General features: G+C 47.3%; 1 protein-coding gene across 1 annotated transcript in view; it reads right to left on the reverse strand.

Moving 5' to 3' along the window:
* UHRF2 (ubiquitin like with PHD and ring finger domains 2) overlaps positions 1-16,773 on the reverse strand; it is a 178,798-nt gene extending 162,025 nt beyond the window's left edge. The window contains exon 1 of the mRNA XM_065406006.1: positions 16,595-16,773. Within this exon, the coding sequence (XP_065262078.1) occupies positions 16,595-16,747 (153 nt within the window). The 5' untranslated portion in view covers positions 16,748-16,773. The remainder of the gene's footprint in view (positions 1-16,594) is intronic.
* Positions 16,774-17,770: the final 997 nt, after the last annotated feature.

Consider the following 17,770-nt stretch of genomic DNA (forward strand, 5'->3'; position numbering starts at 1 on the left):
GCGTATAGACTGTCCAATTTGGCCAATGTACATGGCAGAGGAGCATTGCTTGCACAATAGCATATATCACATTGGTAGATGTGCAAGTGAATGAGCCCCTAATGGTGTGGCTGATGTGGTTAGGTCCTATGATGGTGTCCCTTGAATGGATATGCGGACAGAGTTGGCAACGGGGTTTGTTGCAGGGATAGGTTCCTGGGTTAGTGTTTTTGTTGTGTGGTGTGTAGTTCCTAGTGAGTATTTGCTTCAGGTTGGGGGGCTGTCTGTAAGCGGGGACTGGCCTGTCTCCCAAGGTCAGAGAGTGAGGGATCATCCTTCAGGATAGGTTGTAGATCCTTGATGATGCACTAGAGAGGTTTTAGTTGGGGGCTGAAGTTGACGGCTAGTGACGTTGTGTTACTTTCTTTGTTGGGCCGGTCCTGTAGTAAGTGACTTCTGGGTACCCTCCTGGCTCTGTCAATCTGTTTCTTCACTTCACCAGGCGGGTACTGTAGTTTTAAGAACGCTTGATAGAGATCCTGTAGGTGTTTGTCTCTGTCTGAGGGATTGGAACAAATGCGGCTGTATCTTAGAGCTTGACTGTAGACAATGGATTGTGTGATGTGGTCTGGATGAAAGCTGGAGGCATATAGGTAAGTATAGGGTGGTGTTTATGTGACCATCACTTATTTGCACTGTAGCGCCCAGGAAGTGGATCTCTTCTGTGGACTGGTTCAGGCTGAGGTTGTTGAAATCCTGGTGGAATTCCTCAAGGGCTTCTTTCCCATGGCTTCAGATGATAATGATGTCATCAATGTAGTGCAAGTAGAGTAGGGGCTTTAGGGGACAAGAGCTGAGGAAGTGTTGTTCTAACTCAGCCATAAAATTGTTGGCATACTGTGGGGCCATGCAGGTACCCACAGCAGTGCTGCTGACTTGAAGGTATAAATTGTCCCCAAATCTGAAATAGTTGTGGGTGAGGACAAAGTCACAAAGTTCAGACACCAGGTTTGCTGTGACATTATCGGGGATACTGTTCCTGACAGCTTGTAGTCCATCTTTGTGTGGAATGCTGGTGTAGAGAGCTTCTACATCCATAGTGGCTAGGATGATGTTTTCTGGAAGACCACCAATGGATTGCAGTTTCCTCAGGAAGTCAGTGGTGTCTCGAAGATAGCTGGAAGTGCTAGTAGCGTAGGGCCTGAGGAGAGAGTCAACATGGCACCCTGACAGCAGGATTGTCTGGCTAATGCCAGAGATGATGGAGCATCCAGGATTCCCAGGTTTATGGATCTTGGGGCTCTAGGGGTGTGTCTGTGTAGATTTGTTCCTGTGCTCCTTCAGGGAGTTTCTTGAGCAGATGGTGTAGTTTCTTTTGGTAACCCTCAGTGGGATCAGAGAGTAATGGCCTATAGAATGTGGTGTTAGAGAGTTGCCTAGCAGCCTCTTGTTCATATTCTGACCTATTCATGATGACGACAGCACCTCCATTGTCAGCCTTTTTTATTATGATGTCAGAGTTGTTTCTGAGGCTGTGGATGGCGTTGTGTTCTACACGGCAGAGGTTTGGGGGCAAGTGATGCTGCTTTTCCACAATTTCAGCCTGTGCACGTCGGCGAAAGCACTCTATGTAGAAGTCCAATCTGTTGTTTCGACCTTCAGGAGGAGTATTCTACTATTGAGAATAGCCCGCTTCCACTTGAATTGTCTCATTAGCACTGACCCCCACACACATACACTTGGTAAGGCAACTCCCATCTTTGCATGTTGTGTGTGTGTGTGTGTGTGTGTGTGTGTGTGTGTGTGTGTGTGTGTGTGTGTGTGTGTGTACACACACACACACACCCGTCTACTGTATTTTCCACTCCATGCATCTGATGAAGTGAGTTTTAGCCCACGAAAGCTTATGCCCAAATAAATTTGTTAGTTTCTAAGGTGCCACAAGTACTCGTTTTTGCTGATACAGACTAACACGGCTACCACTCTGAAACCTGTCACCATGCAAGGCACTTTATTTTTAAAGTTTCAGCTAAAATGGTCAAGCAATTTCCAAAAACAAAATTAGGGGAAAATACAATAGTTCTCACAACCATTTCATTCAGAAGCTCTAGCCCATCCATGCTTTGGAGCGAGGACTGGAACTTGGAAAGGAAGAAGTTTGCCTCGTTGTTGGGACAAGAGCTTTATGCTGTCTCCATGAAAATTCACCCAAGTTATGAGCCTTTGAAAATGTGTTTGCAAATGCTCAGTAGACTTAAGAGTTTGACAGATAGCATCTCAGGAGAACTTGTCTGCATAGTACATGTTCCAGCACAGGACTGCAGGGGCAGAGAGCAGGACTTTCCCTAGAATTGTTCCTTCTGGCACCAAGGGGTTGCTGTGGTGCCAGGCACCAAAACTGAGAGCAGGGAGACAGTCTCTCCTGTACTCTCCACGCTCCTGCTGATAGAACCCAGGCTGCATGGAAGAAGCAGCCTTATTTTTATCCAAAGGTGTAATGAAAAGGGTAGGTGGGTGTATAGAGAGCAGAGGAGGCGGGGCAGGATCACAGATTATATACTCTTGTGCCCCCAGCCTATCAATGTCTTCATTTTAACTCTACCTGCTAACTTTCAGGAGCAAAGATTATGAGGGAGCTTTAGTTTTAACTTCACCTACTAACTCATTAGCTATGAACTGCCTTGCCACCACTAGGATTTTATGCATACACAGTACATGAAAAGATGGGAGTTGCCTTACCCGGGGGGGGGGGGGGGGGGCAGTGCTAATGAGACAATTCATTAGCACGCCTTTCTTCCTATTGAAGTCAAAGCCCCATGTAGTTCTTCCCCCCAACTCCCTACCCTCCAATATGGCAGCAAGGTTAAGTTGTCATGGTTGATGGTTTCATAAATGCCCAATAGGTTGTAGTCTCAAGCAGCATCAGAATGAAGTTGAGATAGCTATGAGCCTCAAAGCAGCAATGGCAACATGGAAGCGTCTGCAGAATCACTAAGACACAGTCTTGCCTGTGTTTACATTTGGAATATTTTCTTTGAAAGTGTTACAAACTGAACTTTATTGTAATTTTTTTTTCCATTCTATAGTCCTGATCAAAAACACCACATCCCATAGCACAGGGGTTTTCAAACTGTGAGTTGCAACCAAGTACTGGGTTGCAGAATGTAAGGCACTGGGTCGTGGAGGCTCTGGTCAGCACTGCTGACTGGGCCATTAAAAGTCCTGTAGGCAGTGCTGCCTGGCTAAGGCAAGCTAGTCCCCATCTATTCTGACACCACGCTGCGCCCCGGAAGTGGCCACCAGCAGGTCTGGCTCGTAGGCGGGGGGCCCCAGGGCTCCATGTGCTACCCCCACCCCGAGCACCGGCTCCACACTCCCATTGGCTGGAAGGGGGGGGGGGGGAGAAAGAAAGGCGGGCAGTGCCTGCGGGTGAGAGCCGGACGGAGCCACCTGTGCACCTCCGCCTAGGAGCCGGACCTGCTACTGTCGGCTTTCCAGGACGCAGCACGGTCCACGGTGGCAGGACAGGTAGGAAGCCTGCCTTAGCACCCCCGTTGCACCACTAACCGGGAGCCACCCAAGGTAACGCCACACCCCAATCCCCCTGCCCCAGACCTGAGCCCCCCCACACTCCAAACACCTCATCCCCAGACCCACCTCAGAGCCTGCACCCCCAGCCCAGAGCCCTGACTCCCTCCCACACCCCAACCCCCTGCCCCAGCCCAGAGCCCCCTCCCACACCCTGAACCCCTCATTCCCATCCCCACTTCGCAGCCCTCACCCCCCCAATCCTGAGCCCCTCCCACACCCCAAACCCCTCATCCCCAGCTCCGTTGGGTCACGGGCATCAACAATTTTCCTCAACTGGGTCGCCAGAAAATAAGTTTGAAAACCGCCTCTATAGCAGTATGCAAAATTTCCTATCCTGCCACCCTACTTGCCTCATCCTGTACTGGAGATGTGTAAGGCCTGGTCTACACTAGTCGGTTATTTCGGAATTAGAGTTTTTTTTTGTTTTTTTTTCCAATTGATTCCGTCCCCACGATCAAACCATTTTTTTCGATTTAAAGGGCTCTTTAATCCGATTTCTGTACTCCATCTCAGCGAGTGGAGTAGTGCTTAAATCGAGATCGCAATCCCGAGTTAAAGGTATTGTGGACGCAATTCGACGTTATTGGCCTCCGAAAGCTATCCCAGAATGCTCCCTTGTGACCACTCTGGACAACACACTCAACTCCAATGCACTAGCCAGGTGGGCAGGAAAAGCCCTGGGAACTTTTGAATTTCATTTCCTGTTTGGTCACCATCAGCACAGTCCACCATCACAGGCGACTATGCAGAGTCCATCACAAGATATCACACAGTCCCGGATTCACAGACGAGCTCCAGCATGGTCCAAACGGGAGGCACTAGATTTCATCGCATGTTGGGGAGACAAATCTGTTATGGCAGAACTACGTTCAAAAAAAAAAAAAAAAAAAAAAAAAAAAAAAAAAAAAGGAATGCAAATACGTACACTAAAGTCTCCAGGGCCATGACTGAAAGAGGCTACTCCAGGGACACAGAGCAATGTCATACAAAAATCAAGGAGCTCAGGCAAGCGTACCAAAAAGCCAGGGAGGCAAACGGGCGCTCTGGGTCACAGCCCGATACATTCCGCTTCTACTGTGAGCTGCATGCAGTTATGGGGGGGGGGGGGGGTGACGCCACCACTACCCAACCACTGTCCGTCGACACCTGCGGGGGGGGGGGGAGGGGGAGTTGCACAGAGCGAGGAGGAGGAGTTCACTGCTCTACAGCCAAAATGCTTCTGAAATAAATGTAGTCAAACTTTACTAATTCTGGGTCACTGAGAACGAAAATGATGCTTAAAATTGTTGATTGGCTCTAGTTTTCAAGATATGCTATTGGGTCAGTATATACGACCCTTGACTTGGGAATGGCGGAGGATAAGTGAGTTATAAAGGGAAGGGATCTCAATTTAAACCAGAAATGACTAAAATACATCTTTGACTGGATCTATGAATAAATCTATGACTGGGTTTGGACAGTACTTGCTTTTTAGGCAAAACAATGAATGATGCAATCTGAAGCTGGTATTGCGTCATACATGATATGAATTGCATCATGTTATTCCTAGAAGTCATGGATGATGCAATCATAACGAAGCTTACATCACTCTGCTGAACAAATTGCCCTATATCAGCTCTAGAAATCATACAGTGTCGTGCTCTCTTATATGTCACTGTTTGATTTTGCAAAGGGACACATTTCTGTTTAGCCAAAGTGAGCAGAAATGCCTCGTACTTGTGTGAACAGCGCAGATAACTTCTGCTATGTTTGTGGTGAAGTGACTTTTGCATCACAAAAGCGCAGTATAACCACTATGGTTAAGAAAGCCTATCACCTTTATTTTGGCTGCAAAATTGGAGATCAGGACAAGCGGTGGGCCCCACACATATGCTGCAACACTTGTGCAACAAATCTTCGCCAGTGGTTGAACAGGAAAAGGAAATCTATGCCTTTTGCAGTGCCAATGATTTGGAGAGAGCCAACAGATCATACCAGCAATTGTTACTTCTGCATGGTGCCTCCAGTTGGGAAAGGTGTGTCAAAGAAGAAAAAGTGGACTGTGCATTATCCAAACATTCCATCAGCTATACGTCCAGTACCCCACGGAGAAGGACTGCCGGTTCCTGAAACACCAGAATCATTCTCACTTGAGTCAGACGAGGAAGAGGAAGAGGATGAAACTTCTGGTCCTGAACCATCAATGTCACAGGACCCACATTTTCTCCCATCCTCCTTCTCTGAACCACACCTCATAACACAAGGTGAACTGAATGACCTTGTCAGGGATTTGGAACTACCCAAGAGTAAGGCAGAGCTGCTGGGCTCCAGACTACTGCAGTGGAATCTCCTGGCAGGTGATGCTAGGGTTTCCATGTTCCGTGACCGTCAAAAGGATCTTGTCCCATTCTTCTTCAGGGAAGGTGATCTTGTAGCCTGCAACAACATCGATGGTGTGATGGCAGCCCTCAACATCGTTCACGATCCAGATGGGTGGAGACTGTTCATTGATTCATCGAAGACGAGTCTTAAAGCTGTTTTACTGCATAATGGCAATGTTTTGCCATCAATTCCAGTTGGTCATGCAGTCCATATGAAGGAAACCTATGACAACATGAAACAACTTTTGAGGTGCATAAATTATGACTAACATCAGTGGCAGCTTTGTGGCGATTTGAAGGTTGTTGCTCTCTTGCTTGGTCTGCAGACTGGATACACAAAGTACTGCTGTTTTCTCTGCGAATGGGATAGTCGTGCAAGACTACCCACTACATCAAGAAAGATTGGCCCACTCCGACAGTCATTGGAGCCTGGGAGGAAAAGTGTTCAGCATCCACCACTTGTCGAATCAAGGAATATTTTGTTACCACCCTTACACATCAAGCTGGGTCTGATGAAGAACTTTGTCAAGGCCATTGACAAAACACAAGCAGCTTTCAAGTACCTCCATGGAAAATTTCCAAGGTTAAGTGAAGCTAAGATAAAGGAAGGTGTCTTTTTTGATCCTCAGATTCGTGAACTTCTTCGAGATGATGCATTTGACCATGCACTGCGTGGCAAGGAAAAGACGGCATGGAAAGCCTTCCAGTTAGTGGCAATAAATTTTCTCGGAAACAACACGGCAGACAACTACAGGTTGTTGGTGGAAAACCTCCTCAAGGCATACAAAAGCCTTGGTTGCAACATGTCACTAAAGATACATTTTTTGCACTCTCATCTAGATTTTTTTCCACCGAACTGCGGAGCAGTGAGCGACGAGAACGGCGAGCGATTTCACCAAGACATTGCAACAATGGAGAAACGCTATCAGGGCAAATGGAGCCCATCAATGCTTGCAGACTATTGCTGGACAGTGACAAGAGATGCTCCATTTAATGAATACAAGAGACAAGCCAAGAAGCGCCAAGTAGACACTGAATAGGACTAAACTATGTACAGAATAGTTTTTTTGCCTTTTGTTTCATAATACATTTTATTTATATAACCCTTTTGCTGATTTTTAAAGTGTTACATAAACAGGACAGGTGAAATATTATCATGTAAAGCAACCATAAACACATGAAAAGACCTAGGTTTACAATTTATGATTAAAACTCTACTATCTACACAATATACATAGACATAAAATGTAAAAACTTAAATATCTCAGAAACAGTAGCCAGTTGTTTTAATTGTCATATTTGAATTCAGCACATCAAAATACATAATAGCACATTTTATCTCTGAAGCAGACGACTTCTCAAAAATTGTAGACCAGTGTTATTGGAGGACGAAGAGGAGAGTGCATAGATGGCAAGTGGGGAATCCGTTTTCCCCCCCAGCCAGAAACTATTCTTAACGCTGGAGCCAATAGCCTTCCCCCACTCCCAAGGCGGGCTCCCAGACCATGACCCTGGAGAAGATACTTCTGGTGAGTGAGAGCCTGATAGGGTGATATGGGGGGCGGGGGGGGGGGGGGAAGAGAGAGAAGGAGAACCCAGCCGCGCTGGGCTGTTCGCATTTAGTTTAAAGGACTCATCCCTGCTCAGAGCCAAGCGGTGGGTGCGGGGGGAGGAGGGTGTTGTGTGAAGCGATCATCCCAGAGAGCCCGCAGGCCCCTCCTTTTATATGGCAAACCCACCAGGCATTGCTTGCTATGGGAAAGGGGGCCCAGCAGTTTGAAAGCATTGAAATGAATGAGGAAGAAGCAGAACGCCGTGTGATGAGAGCAGGCAGGATGCTATGGTCAAGCTCATAGGGGAGCAAACTGACATGCTGCGCTGTATGGTGGATATAATGCAGGAAAGGCAGCAAGACCACAGACTGCCACTGCAGCCCCCGTATAACCGCCCCCCCTCCTCCCCAAGTTCCATAGCCTCCTCACCCAGACGCCCAAGAACACGAGGGGAGAGGCTACGGGGACCCACATACTCAACCCCAAAGGATCGCCCAAGCAGCAGAAAAATGGCATATGCGAACTTTTGATTTGGTTTCTGGACTTGTCCTTCCCTCCTCCTCCACACCCCTAACCCAATACCACCCCCCCTTCCCCAGTCTACCTTCTGACTTCTCTCAATGTGTTGTGCAATAAAGAAAGAACGTTTCCTTTCATATATATATATATATATATATATATAGGGGGTGGGTAACTTCAAGAGAAACAAAACACAACTGTCACACCGTATCCTGGCCAGTCATGAAACTGGCTTTCAAAGCTTCTCTGATGCGCAGCTCGCCCTGTTGTCTGGCTGTGCAAAATTGGCAGCCAGGCGAGTTGCCTCAACCTCCCACCCCACCATAAACGTCTCCCCCCTAATCTCAGATATTGTGGAGCAAACAACAAGCAGCAATTACAATTGGAATCTTGGTTGTGCTGAGATCTAACCGAGTCAGTAAACTGCGCCAGTGCCCTTCAAATGTCCAAAAGCACATTCTACCACCATTCTGCACTTGCTCAGCCTATAGTTGAACTGCTCCTTACTACTGTCCAGGGTGCCTGTGTACGGCTTCATGAGCCATGGCATTAAGGGGTAGGCTGGGTCCCCGAGGATAACTATAGGCATTTCAACATCCCCAACAGTAATTTTAGGGTCTGGGAAGTAAGTCCCTTCCTGCAGCTGTTCAAACAGACCAGAGTTCCTGAAGATGTGAGCGTCATGCACCTTTCCCTGCCACCCCACGTTGATGTAGGTGAAACGTCCCTTGTGATCAACCAGTGCTTGGAGCACCATGGAAAAGTACCCCTTGCGGTTTACGTACTGGCCGCCCTGGTGTGCCGGGGCCAAGATAGACGGAACGCATATCCCTATCGCCTCGCTGCAGTTAGGGAACCCCAGCGCATTAAAGCCATCCACAATGGTCTGCACATTTCCCAAAGCCACTAACCTTGATAGCAGCTGGTCAATGATTGCGTTGGCTACTTGCAGCACAGCAGCCCCCACAGTAGATTTGCCCATTCCAAACTGATTCCCGACTGACCGGTAGCTGTCAGGCGTTGCAAGCTTCCACCGTGCTATGGCCACTCGCTTCTCAACTGTGAGGGCTGCTCTCATTTTGGTGTCTTTGCGCTTCAGGGCAGGGGACAGCAAGTCACAAAGTTCCATGAAAGTGGCCCTATGCATACGAAAGTTTCGCAGCCACTGGGAATCATCCCAGATCTGCAACACTATACGGTCCCACCAGTCTGTGCTTGTTTCCCGGGCGCAGAATCGGCGTTCCACGGCATGAACCTGGCCCAACACCACCATGATCTCCCAACTGCCACATGCCGTGCTTCTAGAAATGTCTGTGTCCATGTCCTCATCAGCATAGTCATCGCGCTGTTGTCGCTTCCTCGGCCGGTTTTGCAGGTACTGCACATACTGCTGGATAATGCGCGAGGTATTTACAATGATCAAAACTGCAGCTGAGATCTGCGCAGGCTCCATGCTTGCCGTGCTATGGTGCCTGCATGGGTAATCCTGGGAAAAGGGCGTGAAATGTAGGAGAGCTGTTCGGTTCAAGATGGCTGATAAAAGGCAGGAAATGGTTGTCTTCTGTAGCTTTCACGGAGGCGGGAGCTGCAAGAGCGGGAGAGCAGAGTTTGCGGCGGAAGCTGTGCGGTTCAGTTCACGATGGCCGAAAAACAGCAGGAAACGGTTGCCTTCTGTAGCTTCCACGGGAGCCCAGGACTGACAACATGGAGAAATTTGCTAGCGCTGCAAGAGTGGGAGAGCAGAGATTGCGGCGGAAGCTGTGCTGCTCAGTTCATGGTGGCCGAAAAAAGGTGGGAAATGGTTAGATAAAAGAGTAGATAGAAAGAAGAGAGGACGTGCGAGGTGGATTCATAGTACCAGAAGACAGGCGGTGCACCGTACTGCACCGTCTGCTGGCAGTATGGCATCTGCCGTAGCTTTCATGGAGGGAGGAGCGAGTGACAACACACACCCAGAAACACCCGCGAGAATGTTTTTGCCCCCATCATGCACTGGGAGCTTAACCCAGAATTCCAATGGGCGGCAGGGACTGCAGGAAAGCTACCCACAGTGCACCACTCTGACATTCGATGCTAGCCTCGGTAATGTGAACGCACTCCGCCGAATTCACGCACTTTTGTGGGGACACACAACACCAAATGTATAAAATCGCTTCCAAAAATTCTAATAGAACAATTTCGAATTAATATTGTACTGTAGACTGCAACTCCCTTCCATATTTGACCACTGATAAGATCACCATGAAGGATGCCAGTTTTGCTGATTGGCTCATGAGAGATTAGTGGATATCTGTCCATATTACAGAAACAAACAGCTCATGCAACAGTGAGATACAAGTTAGTTTCCAGCCTAGATAAGATTTTAACCAGGAAACCTGACAATTCCATATCCCAAAACCAATCTCTCATACTGAAGTAACCTTAGTATTTTGTGATCTGAAGTAATAACTCAAAGTAGGATACCATGTAAGTTTCAGTTGTACAAACCCAATTTTGCAGCAGGAATTTGTTTTAATTCCTGTGCAGACTTGTGGATCAGTTTAAGTTTTGTGGCAAGTTTTCAAGCTTAAACCTCAACATTTTTTACTGCTTGTTTTTCCAGAATTATAACTGAAGCTAGGGATCCCACAATGATCAGAGTTTGGTTCTTTGAAAATAGTTTATTGTATTTAGTTCTAAAAAAGTGTGCAGAGTAAGTCTATTGAAACCAAGATCTCCTTTACTTCCATTACAAAAACTTTTACTTGGGTATACAAGCATTTTGCCATTTCCTGTAAAATACATTTAGCATTTTTGCAGTACAAATTGTTAGTAATATATTCTTGAACTGTTAGTTATAATTATTTACAATAAACTTCAGTGCACACACAGGCCACAACCAATTTACTAAAATAAGGATTTTTGGAATCTTAATCAACAGTTCTATACAAATCAAATATGCTGTATTTGATAAAGAAAGCTATCTTACTGTTTAAAGCAAAGAAGCAATTTATGCCTTTTAAAAGTACAGGATTACCCATGTTACTCCAAGTGATTTTTTTTTTTTTTTAATAAACACTACTGCAGTACTTCACCACAGAAAGGGAGGGGACTCAGATAATGTTTCTTGCAATACAGATTCTGAATTGCTTGCTAGCTACATAGAGACCTGTAATAAATTGCCATGGCCAACTTCTGCAGACTCTGACATAAATCTGCAGAAAAGGACCTAGGGGTTACAGTGGACGAGAAGCTGGATATGAGTCGACAGTGTGCCCTTGTTGCCAAGAAGGCTAACGGCATTTTGGGCTGTATAAGTAGGGGCATTGCCAGCAGATCGAGGGGTGTGATCATTCCCCTCTATTCGACACTGGTGAGGCCTCATCTGGAGTACTCTGTCCAGTTTTGGGCCCCACACTACAAGAAGGATGTGGAAAAATTGGAAAGAGTACAGCAGAGAGCAACAAAAATGATTAGGGGGCTGGAACACATGACTTACGAGGAGAGGTTGAGGGAACTGGGATTGTTTAGTCTGTAGAAGAGAAGAATGAGGGGGGGATTTGATAGCTGCTTTCAACTACCTGAAAGGGGGTTCCAAAGAGGATGGATCTAGACTGTTCTCAGTGGTACCAGATGTCAGAACAAGGAGCAATGGTCTCAAGTTGCAGTGGGAGAGGTTTAGGTTGGATATTAGGAAAAACTTTTTGACTAGGAGGGTGGTGAAGCACTGGAATGGGTTACCTAGGGAAGTGGTGGAATCTCCTTCCTTAGGGTACGTCTATACTTACCCGCTGGAAGACTGACAGGAATAAGTAAAATGGTGACACCATGAGCCCAGGGTGAAAATTCAGTAATCAGAAGGAAAGGATATATTCATTGTTCAAAGCTTGTTCTCCTCCCCACCACCTTTCACATTTTGGATAAAGGGGGCCTTTCAGGATTTTACACCCCAACCTTGTCCATTAAGCAGAGAAAGCTCACCATAAACAACTTAGACCTCACAGAAGTCCTCCAATAAAACCAGAAAAACAAGACTTTACAGGCCTAACATTTAAGGTTAAACAAGCAGGAAAAATTGAACTCCCATCCAGGCTCTTTTCTAAGTCAGGGGCACAAAGGGACTAGTTTTATGCACTCTCCTCTTTGTCCTCCAATAACTCATCCTCCTCGCTCTGTGCAACTCCCCCCCCCCCCCCCCTTGCAGGTGTCGACGGACAGTTTTTTAAAAAGTCTGAAGACTTCATAAAACAGGAAGTTAGCAAGTAAGGAAGAACAAGGCAAGTCTGCAGAAATAACTACAGACTTCCTAAATATCTTGACATATTTCCTAGATGAGTCTCATTTAAGGAGTCCTAACTCTTTCACATTGCTGAGAGCCTTTATGAAGTGAGCCACAAGTAATAGACTGCAGCCATGAATACTGCCACATGTCCTTCTGTACAACACTGAATGCAGTAGAAATTCATGTTTGTACACAAATGTTTTCGTGTGAAACTTTAGCTGCACAAAGGTTCAGTCCCCTGCTTAATTTTACTCCCTTTGTTACTACACATCTCAAAGGTCTAATACTCTTGCCCAAAAGGGAAATGTGAGATGTCAAGAAGCAACAATAGCTAAGTTTATGATAGTGTATGTGCCTGAATTGCAGAAGCTTTGGGAAGTTTATCCTGAGAATGTGTGTCTCAAGGTGTAATGGACTAGTTTTTTCAGAACACGATACACTCATCCATTACTGCTGAAACCAAGCGAACAAGAGACACTAACTCTTAAACTGAGCACAGTACATACATCCTCATGTTTGACAGCGTGTACTTTAAGGGATAAAGTCTCTTCAATTTTCAGTTCCACATGCACAGCTGACAAACTAACTTCCAGCAGGAAAGGAGTTCAGAACCAGAATCTATTTGTTTGACCTCAAGTTAGTTTGTACATTCAAATAAAAAAAAAAAAAAAAAAAAAAAAAAAGTTAGTAACTTCCACCACCTTGTCTTATAAAAAAAAAGTAACCCAAGCTGTAAGTCATCCAGAATGTCACATTAGCCACACAAGATTCAGACACAATTCCCCTAGTAACTCCACATTGCACGTTAATCCTACAGAACAGCAATATAAAATTCTGCATATGGGCAAGAGGCAGAGTTAAGAATTGTTTGAAATTTGGTTTCCCTGACTTATGAGTTTTGAATTTCAGCTACCTCTTTTTTTGTAAAAAGAGAGATGCTTATTTAGCTTGTCTGCAAGTGTACCTGCCATCTGTAAGGGGCCACCAGAAGAGCTCTTGACAGATTTGCCAAAATAAGTTATACCAATATGAATAACTATCAGTATAATTGCTGCCCCATTAGGGAGTTACACTGATTTAACTATCTTGGTTTCTAGGCAGAGTGAAATGGTATAAAAACAACACTCTTTAGACAAGCCCTTATTGTTAGGCTACTTTCCTATGTATGCATCGGACGAGACGAAATGGGCATTCACCCATGACAGCTTATGCTCCAATACATCTGTTAGTCTTAAGGTGCCACAGGACTCTCTGTTGCTTTGTATGAACACGGTTTCTCAAACTTTCCTTGTTCCTCCCATCTTGAGATAAATGATGGACACCCTCCTATTCGTATTTAAGGCCACCTCTGAGTCCATTCATAATTAACAAACAATGTGGCAGTTACAGCAATTGCTTACACAGAAGAGAAATATTAGGAAAGCATTACATCTAGTTCAAGTAGTATTAATGCAGTTTGGCTGCCCTCTTTTCCTACTACTAACTCCATCAGCCAGCTCTCTCCATTTATATCAATCTAATCCCCAGCACAGAAGCAGCTAGGTCGACAGAAGATTTCTTCTGTAGACCCAGTTATCACCTCTCAGAGGTGGATGAACTACACAACAGGAAAAACCCCTTCTTGTGGATGTAGGAGCCATCTACACTATGCTGTTACAGCAGCACAGCTGCAGACTCAAAGCTGTGCCACTGTAGTGCAGACATATCCTTAATTCAGAGACCTCCTCTTTCAGTCCTCTGATATGAGTTCTAGATTGGCAAGTGTCAAATCTAGACTGAATTCTATGAAGTTTAATTTTAGGGGAGAGAGAAAAAGTATATTACCAAATTTAAAAATGTGAGAAGTGTTAAAAAACTTGCAATCAAATCAAACTAAAAAATTCAGATACAACTACAGCTTTACTGAGCATCATGCCAGTGTCTCTTAAATTACTTTAAAAAGTAGAATTGCAAAGAGTTAATCACAGGCAGATTAGAAGACTTCAATTTTAATCTGTTGAGTTGAATAGGTGATGAAGGGAAGCCGCGGAGGAAGCCCGACTTTACTTCTGTAGGAGGACAACACAATCATGAGCAAGTGTGACCTTTGCTAAGGTAAACAAAGTTTAGGAGGCTCTACCCTGCTGTAAGCTTCTCCACTTTAAGAGCCAGTCTAGCAAAACCGAGATTTACTTTTCCACAACTATAGGAATAGTGGAAGTTCTAGTACAGATGGGGTCAGGCACTTTTACCAAGGGTCCTTTATGGATCTATAGCAATGAATGCCTACAGAACTGTTTTGCTTTTGTTTTGTTTTTGTTTGGGGAGAAGGGGGAGGCAGTCATAGTAGCACAGGGCGGAAATAAAGAGAGAGGTGTGTGTGGGGGGGGGAAATCAAGGTGGAAACAAAAGCGGTGACTTTCTGCTCTAACCAGCCCTGTGTCCCTGCAATCAACAAGCCAGACCCCAATCTCCCCTTCAGGAAGTGGGTAGATGTATTGACATCAACATGACTGAAAGAAAGGTCAAACTGACGCCAACTCTGCCCACTTCTAACTGCTCCAAGCTCTGCTTCAGCTTCTGGCTTCACAATTATTATTATAACTTTAATCCTCAAGTAAAATTTTAGCTTCCAGATTAACATTCCTGCCATAGGAATTGCAATCTTTATATAGCATCTTTCACAGACATTTCCTCACTCTACGGAGCACTAGATACAGAAAAACATGTTAAAGGTCACCTGTTGATGACGAATATCATATCCAATTCGTTATGACTACTTCTATTATTCACACCAATACATATCTAATCTGTTACATTTAAAGTTTAATCTTAGAGACAGATAACCTGGCCATAGTGGTTAGAGCCACACTGAATCCAGCGGTAGCCCAGACCACTCTTTTTTTTTTTTTTTTTTAATAAAGAGATTCAACCACACTGAAGTGTACATCTCTGGTGCCATCAGATCCAACCTCCCTTTCCTTTTGTCTTTTATGCCCTTCCTCTACTATTCTTGCAGCATTCTGAATACCTCATTTGCCACTACCCTATGTCTATAGGATGATGATGATCGTGGCTATAGCAGGTCCTCTTTGGACACAGCAATACCTAGCATTGCTCTAGCCCGGGGTAGGCAACCTATGGCACACGTGCCAAAGGCAGCACGCGAGTTGATTTTCAAGACTCACAGTGCCTGAGTCCTGGCCACCGGTCTGGGGGGGCTCTGGATTTTAATTTAATTGTAAATGAAGCTTCTTAAACATTTTAAAAACCTTATTTACTTTGCATACAACAATAGTTTAGTTATATATTATAGACTTATAGAAAGAGACCTTCTAAAAAAGTTAAAATGTATTACTGGCACCCAAAACCTTAAATTAGAGTGAATAAATGAAGACTCGGCACACCACTTCTGAAAGGTTGCCAACCCCTGCTCTAGCCACAGCATAGCTCACAAAAAGATTTTTAAGCACAGTATTGACAAACTGTTCAATCCAGGGACAGCTGATGCAACTAGTAGGCACTGGTACCTTGTCTGTGGTAGCTCTCCCACTGGAGAAGCGGCAACTGCGGGAAGTTTAGGAGGTAGGGGAAGAGAAAGGCTAGTGCAGACAAGGTGCAAAAGTCCAGCTGGGGCAAGCTATGCTCAAGCTTATTCAGTTCGTGCATGTGAAACTAAAGCCAAGGCGGGTAAGAGGCGACTTCTTGGAGCCCCCGTACCCACGTGGTCTAGTCACGTGCGCGCCCCCCCCCCCCCGGATTGTGCAGAGCGGCCCCCCGCCCCCAGGAGAGGGGAGGGTTCATAGCCAGGCCCAACAGTTCCACGAAACCGTTAATCCTTGGCGCGAGGCCGGGGAGGAGAGACCCCCACCTCGCTCAGGCGCACGCCCCCGGCCCCCCTCCCCGCGCCACATACACACGTGCGGGGCCTGAAAGCGGCGCTCCGCCCTGGAAACCGCTTTTCTACACAGCCGGGGGAGGCACCTCCCCTGCTGAAGCCAACGGGGACACCAAGGGGGAAGCCTCGAGGAGCCGCCGCGTCTCCTCCCATCCCCGGGCACGGCAGGGGGGGAGGCGCGAGGCTGTCCAGCTGGGAAAGCAAACACAAAGGAGTCGGTCCGACACCCTCTCCTCCCGGGGACGCCGCCCGGTCCCTGGGTCGGCAGAGCCGTAGGAAGGGGGAGCCGGGCTGCTCGGCTTCTCCTGCCCCTGACGCTGCCCTAGGCCCAGCGAAAGCGAGTAAACAAAAGCCGGAGCCGGCGGCTCGCATGGCCGGGCAGCCCGGAGCGCCGCCCCCGGGCACACAAAGAGCGCGGGGGGTGGCGGCAGGTATGGGGGCGTTCCCGCCTCACCTGCTTGCCCCGGTAGAAGAGGCGCTGCCGCTCGGGGCTCACTCGGAAGCTCTCCTGGATTTTCTCCCGCAGACACTCTATCTTGGTGAGGCGGCTCAGGTCGTCGATGGTCTGGGTCTCGGTGCCGTCTATGGTGCGGACCTGGATCCACATGGTGCGCGGCTGCCGGCCGCTCGAGAGGCTGCCGGCCGTGGCTCCCGCCCGCTCTCCGGGTGCGTGTGGGGCGGGGGCGCCTCTGCCGCTTCTTTGTTTTGGCTCAGCGGGGCAGGATTGTAAAGCCGCGGAGCAGCCCGAGCCTCCCGGGCCGTCGGCCTCGCTCACAGGGGCGAGGAGACCAGACCCCCGCCCCCGTCGGCCCGAGGGCGCCCGCAGCGACGTGTAAGCGAGGCCGCGAGCAGCACAATAAGCAGAAGCGTCCGGAGCGAACCCGCCGCAGCCAAGTCTAACGGGCACCGCCGGGAGCCATGTCCGAGCCCCGGGGAGTGTTTACCAGCAGCTACCGCTCTCACATGGAGGTCACGGCGCCAAGGCTGATATCGCGAGAGTCTCCCGCTTCCCCCCTCCCCCGCCGGCTTAAAGAGACCACAACAACAACATCGAGGAGGCAGGGCTGACACGCCCTCTCCGCCTTCGCCGCCCGCAGGGCCCCGCCTTACGCCCCGCCCCCAGCGCGTTGCCCGACAGCCCCCTTTTCCTGCCCTGGGTCTGACAAGCTGAGGGGTCGCGCGGTGACGAGTCTTTCGTCTTGTCACAACGGGAGCCTGCGACTTGTCTCAGTCTGGGGGACCTAGAACTGTTAGAGTTCATCTCAGCTTCATTGTTAAAGGAAGAACGTAAGAGCTGGGTCTACAGAGGTCCTGCGCCCAAAGCTGTGCTAGCAACATAGAAAACAATTGTAGCTTCTTGAGGGCCACACCAAACAACCACTACAAGGCACGATGGAACCATACCTCAAACACACAGACCTGATGCCTGGATCCTTCCAGAGTCTGGTCCACCCAACCCTCCAAAGTTATCACAGAGATAAAGAACAGAGTAAAACTGTTCTGAGTCCACCACTAAATCTGGACCTGGTGCCACAAAAACCTGGAGTTAACCTTTGTGCCCTGAATCCACAAATCCCACTGACTAAACACAAAACAAGTCTAACTGCTCCTTATTATACAGGGAATATCT

This window comes from Emys orbicularis, chromosome 6 (genome assembly GCF_028017835.1).
Source record: "Emys orbicularis isolate rEmyOrb1 chromosome 6, rEmyOrb1.hap1, whole genome shotgun sequence".
Lineage (NCBI taxonomy): Eukaryota > Metazoa > Chordata > Testudines > Emydidae > Emys > Emys orbicularis.